We start from the raw sequence: 20,115 nt of genomic DNA on the forward strand, positions 1-20,115 counted from the left end.
GATCGTTCTTTGTACACTTACTCAGTGGGTACTGTTTCATTGCTATGTAGATGACTTGAATAGAACCACTGTTCCAATGTGATCCAAAGAGACAATTACAATTTAAGAATAAATATTCACTTACTCCTGCCCTCCAATGTAAAACACTGTCCCAAAGGACTCCGAGGTTCTTCCAGTGCCTTGTATTACTGAATAAAGTAGAGGGACAGGACTGACCTCGAAGGGATGGTGAGCACAGTTAACAACAGGATGTCAAAGATTCCTGTGAGAAAGATGTGTAAGTAATCTATCTGCTAATGATGGAGAATCCAAAAGGTCGCCAGGTTATTATAAAGAATGGACTGCAGAGGTTGACCTGTGAGTGAATTTTTTCATGTGTGAAGAAACAAACCAATGACTATTTGTGTTCCATGCCAGTTACACACAGGAAGTTTTATGGTACAGTGAGTGAAATGGGAGGGGGAGACTCAGCATTTCCCTGGCATCCATATCTTATAGGAAGCATGATCAGAATGTGAACTGAAGTCTTCTCCCTATGAGTTTATGCTCCATGCTTCTTGTCGCTCATATGTATGTATGGCTCTTATATAGCATACATATGCTAATTTTACACATCAAATCTCCACCTTGGAGGTGGTAGAACTACATTTACCATTTTATCTGTCACATTGTATCTTAAATTCTCATTTCTTCTCTCATTCAACTTGGAAACTCTGCACTTAAAAACAGAAGGTACCCAAACAGTTGATTATTTATTTATGTCTTTATTCATTTATTCACTCAGCAAACATCTATCAAGTGTTTACCAAGTGGTAGCTCCTGTTCTACCCTTGGACACTGAGCCATGAACAAAATGAATCAAGTCCCCATCTTTGCGAGTTTGTTGTATAGCAGAGGGGAACAAATGAGATAGATGTGGCTATGAATGCAATTATTGATGTCCATATAGAAATGCGCACACATACGTATGTGACTGTATACATTAGGTGGTGATTAAAACAATACAGAAGTTAAACGAGGGTTAAGGACAATAGGAACACTAGGGTGAGAAAGATGTTTCATATTATGATCAGAAAAAGCAGAACAGAAAGTCTCATGTAGTTATCTGGGAGAAACTGCGTCTCAATAACAAGACAAGGCAGATGGCTTGGCTCGGGTACTGCTGATGGAAAAGCAGAGCAGCAAGCTACCTAGTGTGAGTGAGGGGAGCTAGGGTTGGTGGGGAGAGTTCAGGGGATCAGAGAGGGAGCTGACGAAGAATAGGTTGAGACCAGCAACGTCATGGAGTCCTGCTACATGGAAGCAGACCCAAACTCTGAGACACTGTGCCACGGGTCACTCAAATGAGGTGGGGGTTGCTCCAACTCTTTGGTACATAAAGGAGCAGTGTGACTGCTGGCTCGAGAAGTCATTGCAGAAAGCACATTTCAGAGTTGGAGGAAAGTGAGAGATTTATAACACAGGGACAAAGCAGAAGTTGGAGATAAGTGATCAGGGGCCGGAGATCGCTCAGTGGTTAGGAGGACCTGGGTTTGATGCCTGTCAACTAAAAGGCAGCTCACAGCCATTGCCCTCTTCTGGCCAACACAGGCACGACACTCACACCATGCACAAACATATATATACAGGAAAAAAATCCACACACACACACATAATAAAATTTAAAAATATTGAAAAACATTTTTAAAAAGAAATGACCATAATCTAAATTGAAAAGGTAGAATTAATATGATTCATTGATTTATACACAGTGTGAAATAACATAGAAGACAGAATTGTGCAAAGTTTCGGGATTCGTAGCCTTACTAATTAGAAAAAAAATAGAATTGCAGCTCATTGAAATAGGGACCTTGGGACCAAATTGCAACAGAGTTAAGAAGAGAGGGGCAAAATCCATGCCATGGGTTTAGAAGTACTGAGTTTTCACTGTGTGGCTATCTGCGGTACTAGATTCAGAGATGGATCTGGCAAGGGACAGGACGTTGGTGATCATCAGCATACAGAAGCTGTTTAGGTCTTGAGTCTAAGTCATGGTCTGAGAAGAGAGTGTAGAAAACAAGGAACAAAATATGATCTACATTCTTCGGGGTGTTCCAGCATTTAGAGCTTTGAGATGAGGGCAAGTCCGATGGAAAAACGGAAATTGCAGCCCGTCTGTTTAGTGTAGACACTAATGTCCTGGAAAACAAGCAAGCGCAGCAATCAGCAAAGGGCGTGATCCCTGAACCTCGGCTGTGGGTGGGGCTCAGCAGAGTGGGAGAGTTAGCAAGACACCCGGTGAACAGAGACCAAAAGCCCACACTTGCCTAGCAACAGGAGGGAAAAGCCTGTGAAGAAATTTCCAAAGTACTGACTGCAGGGGAGGGGAGTAGGAGAGCAGGGTGGGAAATCCTGAGGTAAGGAAAGATGGTAACAGAGGGATGGGTGTATGGAGCTGCAGAGAGTACTTCAAAAAAAAACCAGGGGTAGCAGATCTGTGGACTGAGAGATCAGTAGCAGGATGGGATGCTGGAGATGCGGGATCATCCGGGACACAGGTTAACCTTGTTAGGTGACTTATGTTCTTGAGCAATTAATCACTCTGGAGTCTGAAGGACTAGCAAGGGACTGGTAGGCTGTTACAGTGAGCAGATAGCAGCTACTTTCCAACACAGGGGGAACAAAACAAGAGTGTGTGGTTAGGGGATGAGATGCAGAATGTAGTGGGGGATGAGACCTCTCCAGACATGGGAGCCTAAGCTCAGGCACAGGAGCAAAACCAGGAAACAAGGACACTGAGCAAGTGGGTGGTTGGCTCGGCGAATAAACAGGTGAATGAATGAAGTGTTTGCCCACACATTGCCATGCCTGCGGCAGCCATGTACTTTCCATTCCCCTCTATGGAAGAGAAAGGATAGAAAATGCCCTTTCATCTTCCAACACATTCCCCTTTGCCTCCACGTTCAAACCTGTCAGATTCTGTAAGTATAACCTCTCCCCTTTAATGTTTATGACAGGCCCATTCTCCGAGCCCCCGCGAGTTAATTATGCTCAAATAGAAACAAATTTCCTAGGCCCTCCCTGTAACGAGGCTCCTAAGGAGACAGGTGAGGACGCGGGATGCTTCCCAGCAGGAGCTGGAGTTAGTTACAGCAGGGGGGAAGCGGGCTGTAGTCCTTGCCAGAAGTGTGTAACTCTGGATCGCAACACATGGACTAACTGTTGTTTCTCGGTATCCTGATTCCCTAATATCAAAAGCCTCATTCCCCTGTCTGTAAATGAAGACCACAGTGAAATGATAGAAAGAAGCATGTGATATAATTCTACTCTTGCCCCCCTTTGAATGTGGAATGGTTACAATATTGTTATTTTTGTTCTCTGCCTGGGGAAAGATTCCCTGGCTACTCACAGTAGCAGACTACCTGGCCTGCGGCTAGGGCTCCAGATTCCAGAGTGATTAATTACCCGAGAAAATAGTTACCCTAACGCAGCAGATTCAAACCTAAAAGAAAGAAATGAAAGTGAAAACGCCCTCTAAAAATGTCAGACATGCACAAATTCAGCAATCCCACAACAGTTTGGAAACAGGGCTGGGGAGATGTCTCCGTGGTTAAGAGCACTAGTTGTTCTTGCAAAGGACCTGGGTTCAATTCCCAGCACCCACATGGCAGCTCAGAACCATCCGCTACTCCAGTTTCAAGGGGTCTGATGGTCTCTTCTCACCTCCACGGCAATCAGTCACACATGGTATATGGACATACAGACAAGAAAATACTTTATATGCACAAAATGAGAGAGAGAGAGAGAGAGAGAGAGAGAGAGAGAGAGACTACCAACACACTTGATACTTGACAAAAGCATTTTCAAACCTTGCATAAAATGTGGGCTAGAGAGATGCCTCCGCAGTTGAAGGTACTTACTGAAGAGGACCACAGTTTGATTCCTATCACCTTTACCCACTTTGGGCTTCTCACAACTGCCTGTAATGCCCTTTTTTGGTCTCTGTAGGCATCTGCACACAGGTAGTGCACATTCATACACTTATACACGCATGCATGCACACACACACACACACCCCACATGTAAGATAAAGAAATAATTTTAAAATGACATAAAATGTACAATTGACTAATACATTTAGGTAATATATCTTAAAGCTGAGGCATTTTTCAAAAATAGCAATGAGCATAAAACTTTTTGAAAGACTCTCATATTTTCCAGAATGCCTGCTATGCTATGCAAAAACCTAGACCACTGTGCAGATACTAATCATTAATATTCATTTCTCCCCACCTAAGGTAAAGGTGGCAGAGCAGTTATAAACCAGAGCACAACTGGTGAAATTGCACCCAGCACCAAATGTACACACATGTCAACTGGACATTTGGGGTTTTGCCACCTTAAAACTGAAAGCCTTTTAGATCTATCTGTTGGGCCCGGACTCCACAAACTCTACATTTTGATTGGCTGTGGTTTCTGCAAACCAACTCCTACACCCATGGCTCAGGGATCAGGCCAGAAGAGTGAGCAGATAGACTGTAACAGCCAGAGGATCAGGGAGATTGCTGTGAGACTGTATCGTCTAGAACTATTCAGAAGCAACACCCAGAAAGTCTCACCACCATGAGTCTAAATGTGAGCTGACAAGGACAATAGACATGATGCCTACATGGATGAGGCCTCAGCTCCACACAAGTCTCAGCAAAACAGAGCTGAGACTGGGAGATGCAGTCTCTAGGGAAAAAGCACCCGGACTGGTTATCAAAGACTAAGTGGTCAGCCCTGAAACTTACATACAGGCAGCATTACCCAAGCTGAGCAGGTTGTTTTTTGTTTTGTTTTGTGTACATAGAGAGGCCATGAATTTGAAAGAGAGCAAGGAGAGGTCTATGGGAGGGCTTTAAGGGAGGAAAGAAACAGGGGAAATGACGTAATTATATTATAATCTCAAAAAATAAAAGGAATAATACTTTAAAATGAAATATAAAAATTCTCAAAGTGGTAGGGGCTTGGGTAGCTCTGGGATTCCCCCCACCCCCCTTAGCTCAAGCTTCTAAAAATATCCATGTAGTAAAAGTTTGGAAAAGAACAAGTACGAATGGTAAATTTTATTTTTTATATTCATTAATAAGGGCTATTGTTATTGGACATGATCAGTCATGACATGTTACAGTTTTTGTTTTGCTTTGTTCTGGGTTTTGTTATTTAATTTCCTAAAAGCTAAATAAATACCATTTTCACTTTTAAAAAAATTCTCAAAGCCTTTAAATCCCATGCAAGCATCATATTTATGAAGGCAGTACCTTCAAAGCTGTAAGATCTGCACAACTTTATGTATATGGAACAGTTGCTTAATTTAACCCATAATTTCCAGATAGACTCCTAAAGAGCAGACTTTTATTAATTTATATGGAATCAGAAGCTTGGCAAGATTCTGAGACACCCCCCCCCGAGGTGTTTTCTTTCATTCTCACTAAGATTTCAGTGTATCTGAGTGGCCCCTTTCCAATGACGTGCTGGTGCCTTCAATGGACCCTTTGTTCTAACCTTTCCTTGCCTTTAAATCAGTAAGAGGCAGACCCCACCTGATCAAAGATAATGAGAGAAGGAAGTCTTTGTTGAGAGAGAGAGAGAAAAAAAAAAAAAAAACACCTTAGTAACCTTTATTTCTGCTTCCTTAAGTATTCTTGGAGATGACCAGGACATAAAGAGCAATTTGATTTAAATGTTGTAAAGTCATCCGGATAAAGGTTAAATACAATTTGCGCTACGGTGCCTATTAGTCACATGAGCTTGTTATCATCTTTCTGCAGGAAGCATGGTCGTGATATAAAGACCCATGAGGTAGACGGCATCCCAATATATCATTTACTCCAGACCCTGTATCCACGCTGTCTCTCACCTAAGCGGGTCCATACCACAGTAATATCTGTGGGGCCGGGCCCCACAAACTCCTCTACATTTTAATTGCCTGTGTCTTTCTAAGGAGAGGTCTGGAGTGGCGTCTAAGGCTCTAGCGTTTGTTAACTGAATGTTCTGTACATACCACCCACATAAACCTGCAATGTTGAAGTCAAGCACACGCCAAGCCTTAGGGTGAGCTCACCATTATCTTCTGTCCAGTAAACGTACTTTTCTTCTCCTACTCAAGGATGCTCGTTAATATTGTAAATAACTCATTAAAAGATGGAGAGAGGAACTACATCGCATCTGCAATTTGTTGATTAGGAAGCTGTGGCTCATAGAGGTTAGCTCACCAACTTCTCTCCGCTCAAGACATAAATAAGTAGAAAGCAGTTTGAGAGTGGCGGCGCCAGCATGCGCAGCTAGAGCTCTGACTCACGGTCAGGCTCTTTCCCACTGCCTCTTGGGGTAAATGGTCTCATATAAACAGGACACCAGGAGGTCAGATGCTACAGACTAGGGAGAACAACCTCAGAGACATTCTTGTACTTTGTAAAGATTCTTTTTCAAAACTTAGAAGGCCTTTCTGCCATCAGTCTAAAGAGACAGTGCTTTCCAGCTGTCTATGCTCACCAATGGAGAAAAGTTCCAGACCCAGAAAAAGGACAACTGGAATTTTAATATTGTGTGAACAGTGAGAGTGATCATACCTTAGAATACATAGTGGCATTTTATGTTTTAAAAAAAAAAAATTTTATTGGGCTAAAGATACTTAATATGGGCTCTTCCAATAAAATAAGTAATAAAATAAGTAATATCTAGGTGATAGGGAAACTGGGTTTAAGTTGCCAATAAAAGCTCACTTAATGAAACTACTGCATAGAGTACTCGAATAACTTATATTATGGTAAACGGTACATAAACCTCAACCCAAAACTGCATGGGCTCTAGACACCTGGGTGAACTGATGCCTACGTGCTACCTGTCTTTAGCACGAGGCTTTTACTTTACCCACATCGCTTCATTCAATTCTCAGAGAGTCCTAATGAGATGCAAAGGGCAGTTTTTCAGATTTGCAATGTGGAAAAAGAAAAAAAAAGCTTGGTGAAATGGGACTGCCCAAGCCCAGGGTTTGGAGAAAGCGGGCTTGAAGAGGGCATGTAATACCCTTTGAAGCTCGCCAGCTGGCCTCCCTGTAATCCCGATAACCAGGAACATGTCAGAGGAGCAACTATGCTCTCTAGACGAGCCTACCCCAGGATCTGTAGGCTGTGGGCATCGCAAAGGCCAAACTTATCCATGTGAGGTTAAACTGCATCTATGGGTTTCCAGGGCAAAATCCCAGTGGGGTGTCTTGGACAGTTGCAAGCAGACGTTGGGGCTCATGGATTATTTTTCTCTCCTCTCTGACCTCTCTTCAGGAGGCAAAAATAGATCTGGTGATGAGAGGGAGGATTCCTGGCTAAAGTGCTGAGGTGATTATGGCACAAACAGGCCGCAGGAGCACTCTCGAATGCTCTGTATTATAACAAACCATCTACGCGCATTAATTTTGGAGAGGAAATAGAAAGGGTGACCAGGAAACATTTGGAAATAAATGAGTTTTTGATGACACTGGAACTCTTCCCGGGCATTTGTTCAGAGTCCTATATTGGCTTTTTAGAGGCAGGATCCTGAAATAGAGAAAGCATCTTCCTATGTCTTGTTTTCCTATTTTTGCCCTCAAGCTTACTGGAGCACGTGGATGAGACAACTTCAGAGTGGTCCTCTCCCTGCCTCACAGTGAAACAAAGGCCTTCAGAATATACATCGATGGGACAAATCAAAGCAATGAAGATTCCCGTCAGGGAGAGAAGCAATTCACTCTAGGTCTTCAAATTAGTTCATTTTCATGTAATTTAGTTTGGTTCATTAAGATTTTACAATTATATGACGATAAATGAACGCTATTTTATTTTCCAGTATATTGAATGATCAGGGTATGGTTATTATGATATATTTATTTGTAATTCTCCTGTATATTTTACCTCTCAAACGGGCACATAAGCTATTTGCTTATGTGTTTGCTTTTGTTTGTTGAAACAGGATCTGACTCTGTAGCCAAGAATGGCCTGGAATACATTATGTAGCCAAGATTGGCCTGAAACTAATGGCAATCCTCCTGCCTCAGTCTCCCCAAATTTGGATTAAAGGCATGTACTACTACACCCAACTCAGAAATGCCTTTGAGATCATGGGTTGTGCAGAGCCTAGCCCCACCTGATACATGTACAACACAATTCCTGAACCTAAGAATTAGGGAACATCATAGAAGGCCCAGAAAGTTTTCAGAGCTGGAGGACCAGAAAAATCAACTGTGAAATTGTGTCTCCTGGAAATGACAGGAAAGTCACACCCATAACACCTCAAGAATATGGCTGCCTACAGAAGACAAACCCTGAACAATGATAATATCAATAGATGTTCTCAAGCCAGAGGGGAAATGTTCCAGGGCCTCACCCTAGACCAAGAACTATAGACAATAATAGTTGCTGAGAAAGTGAGAATTAGCCTCTCCTATGGATGAGCCCCCAGTGTGCTATCCAATACAAAGTGGTCATCCCTGAAATCATGTATACATAAGCCACACCAAATGGACACCGCAGGCTGTGTTTCCATATATGGATGCATATAAAGAGACTATCTAATTGAGAGGGAATGGGAGGGATATGGGAGGAGCAGGAAGGAGGACAGGGGAGGGTGTAAGTGATGTAATCATATTTTAATTTTAAAAATGTAGTTAAAGAAAGCAAAGAAAAAAACATTTTCTCTTCAACCAATCAAGTCTGACTATAGCATCCATGTTTGTGTATGTTTAGAGAATAAGAAAATTAAGCAGAAATATCATACATGTGACTGGTACACAAATTACTACTATACCTATGCTTTAATGCAGTTGATGTCTGTTATATTAGATAGATACATTCTTAAAATGAAATTAACACTTAAAATTCCTGAGCATAAGGCTATATGTCAAAAGTTTCAGAACAAATAATAATACTCAAACTAGCTGCTTTGACTTTAGCTGAAGTAGCATGCAGCGAAGATTCTCTGTAAGAAGTAATATCAAAAATTCCCAGAGAAAAAGCTCACGCGTAGCGTGAGTCATCATATAATGTCAGTTCTAATCCTACAAGCTTTGCAGTCTTAGCAACAAGCCTCTGACCTTCTGCAGGGAGGGGAGAACCTCTAATCCAGTAAACATCCTCTTAGAAACTGTTTCAAGCACTCCAAACAAAACTTTATCACCAGGGAGAGTTATAAACGACTTCAAATATGTGTAACCCTGCTCTGTAGCTGTTTCACTGCGTTAGCTTTCAAAACCAGAGCCACAAAGGAGTTCACGACTTCTCAGAATGCTAGCATACAACACAGTGTGTTAGGGAGTAGTAGAGAGCTCATCGTGCACCCTTTCAACTTTTTGAAATTTGAACTTTTCCTCTTGGGGGTCTTTCCCCATCCCAAAGATGTTTCCAGCCTCTCTACTGTTCCTACTGTCATTGCTGCTCACGTTAGGTGCATATGGTCCTGATGTTACAAATTATCTAGGATTTTCTATACCATTATAAAGCATAGTGACACAGATTTCTGTATCTCTCCACTCTCCTTTTTTAACTGGGTCAGGGGCAAAAGTTGAAGTACTTGGAGGCTATGGCATCTGGTTGAGAATCTCTCCAGGGTTGTTCGGTCCATGCTTATGTATGTTGTTTGCTAGAAATAGCACCAGGGGAAAAAAATGGATCATTCTCGTTTGCCACCTCAAGAAATCCCCAAATGACAGCTGGGACACTGACTTTCCAGGAAATACGGTAGGTAAGAAACTCTCCTCAGAGTCACATCATCTCTCCCTTTGTTTCCAATCTCTATAATTTGCAGTAAGTTTGAGCTGTAAGGAGTGAATTGGGAAGAGGAAGTCAAACTCAGCTCTATCCGGGGACCAGAGTCACAGGCGTTCCCTTTCTCACGAGATCTAAAAAGCATTTTTAGCATCCCTCGAAGAGAAGACAGACACACAATTTCTCAAGAGGCTACCTGGGAAGGTCAACAATTGACCTGGAAGTTTTATATAGTGGAATTCAAGCATGTCTGTGCAAAACAGATTATCGTAAGTGACGGAGGTCCCCAAGCCCCGGTCAGGAAAACACACAGAGAGTTATAAGCAAAGTTCCACTCCTCCTAAGGCATTTTCCAGAGGACAAGGGTTGGCACATTCTTCATCCTGCAAGTCACGGGCTCTGACTCCCAAGCTCTTTGGGGAGAACCTATAAAGAGCTCAAACCGCTGCAGCTCTTGCCTGAATGTCCTTAAGAACAACATGTAGGTAATTAAAATTCTCATTACGGAAGATGTAAGCACAAGGATGGCAAGATCACAGAAGATGGCTCTGTTCCCACTTCTGGACAGTTTGTGATTGAGATCCCTAGTGTTCCTAAGCTACAGCACAAATTGTACTATCTGGTGCATGAAGACTAGCCAAGTAAATAAGTATTGATTAGTCAGTGCCACAGAGCAGCGTGGCTTTACAGCACTGCAAGCTAGGTAGTGTGACTCGTACCCGGGGGCTTAATGAAATGGTTCACATGTAAACCATTTGCCTCACAGTGAGGCGCTACAGTGAAGCTGCAGCTCAGAATCATAGAGCACCAAGCAGGAACCAAGACAGAGCTGTGCTGTTGGCAGAAAGGGAGCACAGCTATTGAAAGGCGAACAGAGTAAAGATGCTTTCAGGATAACTATGAGTCAAATTCCTGCATCCCACCTCCCATACCAGGCTAAAGGAAACATGATCTATGAATAAAAACAGGAAAGAAGGATCATACTTACACATTCTTTCATGGAAAATTAGCCTTCCTTGGGTTGTAGAGGGTTTGTCTAATACACAAAAAGCCCTAGGTTGGATTCCAGGACTGCATGCAATGGGTAAGATGATGCAACAAACTGGAAGTAGAGGGGGGAAGAAGAGAAATGGAGAAATTCAAGGTCATTTTTAGCTACTTAGCTATAGCTCAAGCCCAAGATGGGCTAAATGAGACCCCGCCTCATAAGAGAAAGAAGAAAATGTCTTTCTTATAAATTCCTCGACTACAGAAAACAGGGCAAAATCTGTGCCCTCGCTCATCTTAGCAGGAGTGGCAGCCAATAAAAGGAAAAACATAACAATGTAACAAAGAAGCAGTCTGCACTATATGCTCAAGGGACAATAAGAGGAGTAAAACACAAGAGGAGCTGGAAGGCGGGAAGTGTTCAGTTTTAGAAGGCAGGTCGGGTGTCAAGGTCTTTCTGGGTTGATGCTTAAGGAGATGCCAGGAGGGAAATAAGAGAGAACCACATCATCATCTGCAACACTAATCTTCAAGGCAGGAGAAAACCAAGTGTAGAAACTCAGGCAGGAACACGCTTGGCTTGTCCAGAGACAGGAAGGCTCAGCTGATTGACAGCAGAAGCGATGAGGCCACGGTCAATGGAGGCCAGGCAGTGCAGGCCTCATAAACCATGTATAGTCTTTTCAGGTTTCCCCTAAGAACCAGGTAAATTTCCTAGCGTAATGCTGTTGTAGCCTGACTGTGGACTCACAGAAGGAAGCACCACAAAACCTTGTGTGATAAGCTGAGAGATAATCCAGAAGAGATTAATGAAAGAAGAAAGCAAATGGGATTCTACAGAGGAGGCTTAGGCTTCAGCAGCCAAATTCCTCAAAGCCCCTGCTAGCATGGGTACATCACCGCTTCTTCTCAAGCTCCTTTTCCAATGAGCACGTTAAAAGTCTAATATATTGACATCTCGGGGACAGTGAAAGACCGGGAGGGCTCCATTCATAGAGTGACTCATAAAATGCTTGCTTTGATTAAAGAAACAGATTCAAGCTTAGAGGCATGAGCTTCCATCAGCATTTGGTTCAAGTTCTAGACCAAGGTGATTTCTGAAAAGACAAAATGGAGTTTGTACTTAAAGCACAGTACAAAGTCCTCCTGGTAAACTAGAAGAACTAATGGGGTTTCTCAAACACACTATCCTTCCATGTGTATTGGCCAGGATTATCTGGTGCATGTACTCTGGCCCTCCTCACTTTCCCAGGCTTCCCTCCTCCTCCCATATACCTTGCTTGTTCTCTTTATAACACCAAGGTTTGCCCCTGCTATCCTTACCATTCTCTCTCTCTCTCTCTCTCTCTCTCTCTCTCTCTCTCTCTCTCTCTCTCTCTCTCTCTCTCTTCCCCCTCCTCCTTCTCCTCCTCCTCCTTCTCTCACAGATAGCACTGGCCATGTCCAGTCTATTTCTCTTTCTGTGTTCCAGACTCTTTCAGATGTCTCTGGATATTTTATCTCTCCCACATACAATAAAAACCTTAATCATACCACAGAGTGGCCCTGTCAGCAGTTTCTTTACTATGTCCCCGAGGGCTCACTATTTGTTTCCTTGTTAATGCTTTATTGACCAGATAAAAGGTTCTTTCTCCTTATTCTTTTTCTGGAGAGCTCCTACTCATGCTTAAGACCCTACTTTATTGGCATCTATTCTCTACATGAGAATGTTTTCCGACAATTCTCATGACAGCGAAGAGCACACTTCCATGGCACTGTTCATGTTCCACTGATGATTTATTAACGTATATGTATATATTCCGGCTACTACATGAAGATTGTAAGAAATCTTTCTAAGTTTGTGTTTTTTATACCCAGATTAGGGCACTTGGTGAATATTTCTCTCAATCAACGAACATGCCTAAACTTAGACATCTCCTAAATGATTCCAATATTACTGGCAAGTAACCAAATTACATAAAATACTCTATACACATGCCATGGATTCGTTTAAGAAAGCAAGGCTAAACTACATCCTACAGAAAGCAAGTTAGACGTTCAGAGAAAGCCCAGGCATATGTTATATTGTTTTTCTTTTACTTTTTCCTTTTGTCCCAGCTTTTCCATTGGGGTATAAACATTGGCGTTGAGTATTTTCATATTTATGTATTAGACACAAAGTATGCCTTTCATGAACATTGGTTAAAGTAAGTCTATGGCTATGTTTGGTCAACTTGGCACAAGCTAGAGTTATTTGGGAAGAGAGAACTTTAATTGAAGAAATGTTTCCATCAGACTGGCCCATGGGCAAGCCTGAGGAACACGTTCTTGGTTAGTGATTAATGTGGAAGTGTCCCGCCCATTTTGGGTGATATTTCCCCTGGGCAGGTGGTCCAGGGCTGTATTATAAAACAGGCTGAGAAAGCTGCAGGGAGCAAGTCAGTAGGCAGCACTACTCCATGACCTCTGCCTCAGCGCCTGCTCCGGGTGCTTTTCTCGACATCCTTCAGTAAGAAAGCATGCCAAAGAGTTGAAATATGGAGTAAACTCATTATTGAATAATAAGATAATTACTCGAATTCTTCCCAGATTTCGGATTATGAGAACACGATAGTGATTTGAGTCATGGTGTTTATCACAGCAAATGAAACCTTAACTAAGATGATAAGAAAGTCTTTCAATAGCGAGGGGAAACTAAATGGCGAGGAACACAAGATTTTCCCATAATATCCAATAACTAAAAGCATACAACTAGTCCTTGCAAACATAAGCAGATAGGTTGTGGTGACCACCTGATACATTTGCTATTCTAGAAGGTAGCATTTTTAGGAGGTGGCCAGGATTCATTCAAGACCAGCAACCAGCACCCTAAATTCTTCCTAAAGAATCATTGATGAGTGAGCAAGGGCACCAGCCAGGAAGAGAAGGTTGAAATAGTTAGACAGCATGCAGCAAGTGCCAGGCAAAAGTGAGCAGGTTTACAGCCTGATACTTTACTAGGAACACTGTGCTTCCAAAACTGCAATCTCAGACTGGGGGCAAGGATGAAGAATACACGAACTGAGAATGATACAGTCACATTCTGTCCCCAGCAAGACTGAGCAGTCCCTAAAACACACACACACACACACTCACAATCACATCATCCAACAATAATGCTGATACCCATCCATTTTAGGGAGTCATAAGAAACAGAACTGAAACTTTAGGATGAGGCTCAGAAAAAATGAATAATGGACCAGAAATACTTAGAATAAGAGAAAGAATTAAAAGCCTTTTATATGTATAACATGATTCTGAAAAGAATGCAAATGAAGAACTTAAATGAGATAATATGTGAATATTATAGTAAAGACCTTAAGATACGGGAAAATTTAGGTCTGAAACAGAGTTGTTTATCTTTCCTTCATAGCTACCAATATATATTTGTGTATATATGTTGAGTCAATAAAATCAACAAGCAAAGTACCACTTGATACTCCTCCCTCCTCCATTCAAGCACATTAGTATTAGACATTTTAAAATGCCCAATGAGGGGGAAACAGGATATATAGTACATGAAAAGTAAATCAATTGAGTCGGAGGAAGTGTTTTTCCAATATCTGTACTGTAAGATGGCAAAGTGCTATACTAAGTGAGGTTATTGGAGTTTTTTTTTCTTTTCAGTCTTAAAAGTAGGCTAGACGCCCATATGTCAAAGATAGAGCAATGTGGTTCTGCCCAAGGGTAAGAGAAAGCAGTAAGATAATTATTCACATTACTTCCAGATTTGGGGTTGTACGAACAAGATGATTAACAATAACAAGACATTGAATATCTACTTTTCTTCAGATATTTTGAAAATAATTTCAGAGTCAAAATTATACAGATGTGCAGTAAATCAGTTATTGGCCCAACCTCACAACACGGGTCTCCAAAGCCAGGGCTTCCTGTCCATCCCATCAAAGGAGGAAATCTATAAATAACTATAAAAAGACAAATTTCAGAGGGTTAAGATGCGAACTGCACCCTCTGTCTTGTTTAGCTTCATCATGAAAAATTATTTTAATGTTGTCAATGGAATCAAAGCAACCCAGTCCTCTTGGAAGAAGCCTACCTTCTGTTGTGCAGTAGTGATGTGTTCTTAGAGACTTCGAGTATGTATCTTAGAGCTTCTAATTTAACAGCATGGTCTGAAAAATGTCAGTCGCTGATTGGGAAAGGGCTAGTTACATTTCATCACGACAAAGAGGCAAGACTAAGGTGCACATGCTTGTGCCTCTTTGTGGAACTGTATCATATGGTGGGAAAAATAAAACAGTCTGTGACTTTTAAGGCTGGGGGTGGGGGGTCATTCAAATATATAAGAGACATGTCTAATTTCCAAGAAGGGATTTTTTTTTTTTGCGCTTATACCATGACCATACATTTGAAAAAACGTTAGGCATCTTACAACAGGTGCAACAAAAGAAATAAGCATCAATGCAGACTTTGGTCAGGAGCTGAAAACAAGTTGAGAATCAACTTCACTAAGAGGCATAAAAAGAGGAGAAAGTGAACTGGGAGGACGGGGTTATTTCGGAGTCTGATGATGAATCAATTCTTTATGCCTGTATTGCATTAGATTATGCCAATGTCTTGTTTCTGTTTTTGGCAATTGCGGGACATTTTGTTTTAACTCATCTATTTTATTAGCATAAGTAACCTCACATATCATTAAATTGTTCTTTTTGTAACTTGCTGCAAGGAACTCTGTATAATGCATGAGTAAAACTGGCTCCTTAATCATTCTAAAACTTCATTCTTTTGAAAAGACAAAAACCTCCAGTATTTATAGCTCTATGTTTCTATCACATCAAGAATCTATTCTAAGAAGAAGAAAGGTCTCATTATTATACTCAAGCACCAAAACGCCACATTAATAAAAATATTACCAGAATCTTAAGAATATTTTCCAGTCTTAGAAAATTATCTACCTAAAATTAAAGGTCCTTCATATCAAAACAATGATTTAACATTCCCTTAGCTAGTAAGACACATGCACCTCTTCATTAATTGAGTATTTTCCTTCATATGTTCCTTTAATGAGAACTATACACATACTTATCTTCCTGTATTTAGTTCCACCACTCAAGAGTATTAGATGTAAAGACATATTGTTGAGGAGGGGCAAGGAACGAGAGAGAGAGAGGACTTCTTCAAATCAGCACATACTTTACCACGAACACCGTCATTCTACAAATGCTGTCACCACTGGTAGGTTTTGAAAACTTAGTCACATGTGCTCTACAAGTTAACAGGGAGCAATGAAATAACAGCAGGTGATTCACCAAAATGACCAACCAATTCTGCGATGAAAGCATGCCACAGCCCAGGCAGAAGTAAGAATAACTGCATTATATTTAACTAGGTGAAGCATCTGTTGGTTGAACATCAAAGCAAGACACATCCCTCTATGGGCAACTATTATTAATCAACACATAGCGCATAGAGCAAGCATGCACACTCTCAGGCGAGGAGGAGAGAACTGAGTAAATGCTGATTTCCAAACGTCCTGAAGCCTCAGCTTACTCCCTTGGTTGGCACGCCTCGCATGCAGGCACAGCATCGCTGTGGGGATTACCTTCAAAAACCACTTCCTGCTTTTATTGCCATGGTCCCTAGGAAAATTGAGCTGAAACACAAATACCAATTTGGAAGGCAATCTTAATTTGAAAGAACACATTCCTTCCAAGGAACCTGGGGTGGCCTGGGTTTTACAGGTCAAAGTAACTGAAGGTTGGGGTGCTTTTCCTTGTGTCTCCTCCCTGTCCTGGTTTAAGGAGGCCATCCGAGTGTTTTTAGACTCCATGTAAAAATACATGCCAGGGGTGGGAGGGCTTAGTTCGAATTTCACAGAGAGTTATACTACATTCTTATATATGACATGCCTAAATATGCATGTGTGTATGTATATATAGGTGTGTGTGTATGCGTGTAAAATTTTTAAGTAACAAACAATTTGAAATTATAAATAAAAGTGATTATCAGTGCAGCCTTGTAAGTGGCAACTTAGTTTCCTTACCCTTGCTTGGGCAGCGTAAAGATGAAAGTTGGTGAATATGAAGCTTATACCCCATAGACATGACAAAAGAGCCCACTGTTAGGCTTTTATATGTTAAGAAATAGATTAGAATTGAGACAAAAATATCTCTATTCTTGTACCAAAAATATACTACTAAAAATAACATGCCACAGAACAGAGACGAAACAAAAATCTTACTTTTAAAAACTCCGTTATTTCCCCATTTGCCGACATACGCTTTTATGAGCAGTCATTCCAAAGGGCCTCTACAGTCAGAGGCTTATTTTCTCTGCAACAGCAGGTAGCACAATAACACTTAGGCACACTCTATGTTTGTGCACTCTGAGGTGACCTCCTGTCTCCCTTCAACTCATACTTGTGGTCTGGATCCAGAACAAAACTCAGACGTTCCATTTCCAACCTTCCTAAGTCACTGCTGAGAACCCAAGAATCTGCCGAGCACAGGAGATGCCTTTAAGTCCCCTCTTACCATGTATGTGCCACAGTGAAGCGACGTCGCTGCCGGATGCTTTTATTCACCAACAACTTTCTGAAAAAGCACGGCGAATTCCTCGGCGAACTGCGTGGAGAGATTTTGGGAGATGTAGGTCTGTTTCCCGGTAGCTTGGGAAGCTCCAGTTCCAAGTGCATCTGCTCCTTGAAAGTCTTTATGCAAACCTCGGGTTCAGAAGCAGTAAGTGCCTTGGAAGAATTTTTGGCTGTCATGTCTTGTATGGAGCGCTAGCTTTCACCATGCAAAACAACAGCCTCTAGCATAGCAAAGACACGGCGGCAGGTTAAAGAGCTGCTCCTGAGGCCAGAGAACACTCTTCCCTGGGCTAATTTGGGAAGCTGTGGTTCCAATCCTGGAGCCGTTCAGAACCAGAGCAGCATACTGGGAGAATGGCAAGTCAGCCTGTCACAAGGAGCTTTATCAGGCTGCCTTTGCCTCCGAAAATGCGCCAAAGTGCTTCCTCTGTCACTAGCCTCCTTGTGGATGAGGTTTGTCTGCAAGTTACACACAGAGACTCACTGAACTCATTCAGCTGAATATATCAAACTCATGAAATATTCATGAGGGCTCTTGATAAGTCCTTCACATTTTTCTTTTAAGAAAACCTTATCAAACAAGCTGGATTAACCCAGACAGCAAGCAGAGCCTGGCCACCCAGTCACTTTGGTCTGCACAAAGGGAGGAACCAGAGCCCCGTCCAGCGCGTGCTGTTCAAAGTCTTCATTCAGAATTATCTTGCTCGGCAATGCACACAGCAGTGACTCCGCCTATCAAACGCTATTGGCCCGGGATTCTTTAAACAACTAAGCCATTTCTCCCCCTTAAAAAATGCCCTTCACTGCTCAGACGTGCACTAAAATTGTGTGGCTGCTGTCTTTGTCACAGTCAAAACCGTGACGAGTCAGGGATGGCCAAAAAGCCCCAGTAAAACAGTTTTCCAGACTGCACTTCTGAATCAAAGGGCCGATTTGCTGAAGGCCCCCCCTTCCTTCTCTAGAAGATCCAAAACAGCATCAGTACTAAAAAAATAAATAATAAATAATAAAAAACCCTCCACTGAACAGGCTTTGGTTCATTCCCCCAAGGAATTTAAAACCTAATTTTTATTCCAATAGACATTACCCTCAGTCTTCTGCTGCAGCCCATTGTTTGGGATCTGCCCACAGAAGCCACTCTGTATTGCATACAAAGCCTCTTCTGGCGGCCAAAGCACCCCTCGTTTGAAATGGAGGTAACAACTGGGTAAAATATGCACCCAGGTAATGGACTCCCAAGTCAGGCACTGTACACGTGTGTGTGTGTGTGTGTGCAGAGAAGTGCACAATATGTGTATGTAGGTGGCTATGTGCATCGGAGAGTGAGCTTTCACATTTTTTTGTGAGGAGCACAACTCAGAATGTAGTTGAGGCATGTTGAAAATGAATCCTTTCAACCTGGCATTTTTATTTATTATTTTTTGGGGGGCTGGGAGCACAGCTCCATACATTCAAAGGCTCGTTGACGTATAAAGAGAATCATTGTATATATGTCTCTGAGTGTTGTGCGATCTGTATTGACAGTGATGGACACTGGAGCCAGGTTGATCTCAAACAAATGTGACAAAGCAGTCTAGGGTTAATCAACAAGAATGACAGAAAGTGAAGGCATAGAGCAGGACTTCAGTGAAAAACATTTCTTTTACATGCTAATGTGTAAGGTCACCCAGCTCACTAAAATCCTTCATATACGTCACACACTAAAAATGTGCTAAAGGTTAAAGGGCTAACCAAAAGCAGACCATTGCTTCTGTGGAGGGGCAAAGGATCCCACTGTAAGGCTTGGGAAGTGAGTAGAGCTTAAACTAGTGATTCCTATTTATTCAATGTTGCCCTTAATGTCTGTGCTGCTGGGGATAAACGTAGGAAGTGATCTCCTGTACCCATATGTTGTAGAGTACTTCCAACTTTTTCTTCTATCAGGTTCAGTGTGTTCAGACTAATATTGAGGTCTTTAATCCATTTGGACTTGAGTTTTGTGCATGGTGATAGATATGGATCTATTTTCATTCTTCTACACGTTGACAACCAGTTCTGCCAGCACCATTTGTTGAAGATGCTCTCTTTTTTCCATTGAATACTTTTAGCTCCTTTATCAAAAATTAGGTGTTCATAAGTTTGTGGGTTAAAATCAGGGTCTTCTACTCGGTTCCACTTGACTCTTGAGGGGTTCGCAGGTGTCCAGGAATATGTCCCCAGCTGGTACCTTGGGCAACTAAGGAGAGGGAACCTGAAATGACCCTATCCTATACTGATGAATGTCTTGCATATCACCTTAGAACCTTCATCTGGCGATGGATCGAGGTAGAGAAAGAGTCTCAATTTGGAGCAACGGTCTGAGCTCTTAAGGTCCAAATGAGGAGCGGAAGGAGGGAGAACATGAGCAAAAAATCAGGACCACGAGGGATGCACCCACCCACTGTGACAGTGGAACTGGTTTATTGGGAGCCCACCAAGGCCAGCTGGTCTGGGACTGAATGAGCATGGGTTGAAACTGGACTCTCTGAGCATGGCGGTCAATGAAGACTGATGGGAGGCCAGGGACAATGGCACTAGGTTTCGATCCTAATACATGAACTGGCTTTGTGGGAGCTTAGCCTGTTTGGACGCTCACCTTTCTGGACGTAGATAGAAGGACCTTGGTCTTCCCGCAGGGCAGGGAATTTGGACTGCTCTTCAGTATCGAGAGGGAGGGGGAATGGAGTGGGGGGAGGAGAAGAGGAGTGGGGATAGGGGGAGGGAAGTGGGGGGAGGGCAATATTTGGGAGGAGGGGAGGGAAATGGGAAATGGGGAGCAGG

The 20,115-nt window shown here is 42.2% G+C and overlaps 1 protein-coding gene across 2 annotated transcripts in view; it reads right to left on the reverse strand.

The window, feature by feature from the left end:
- The window catches only part of Pde4b (phosphodiesterase 4B), a 533,851-nt gene that overhangs the window by 361,074 nt on the left and 152,662 nt on the right, over window positions 1-20,115 (reverse strand). Inside the window, exon 1 of one of the 2 annotated variants that reach the window (XM_057785529.1) lies at window positions 17,258-17,951. The exons of the other annotated variant lie outside the window; for it this stretch is intronic. Coding sequence (XP_057641512.1) covers window positions 17,258-17,493 — 236 coding nt within the window. The 5' untranslated portion in view covers window positions 17,494-17,951. Of the gene's footprint in view, window positions 1-17,257; window positions 17,952-20,115 lie in introns of those variants that run through there. 2 annotated transcript variants of the gene reach the window in all.

Source organism: Chionomys nivalis, chromosome 11, assembly GCF_950005125.1.
Source record: "Chionomys nivalis chromosome 11, mChiNiv1.1, whole genome shotgun sequence".
NCBI lineage: Eukaryota > Metazoa > Chordata > Mammalia > Rodentia > Cricetidae > Chionomys > Chionomys nivalis.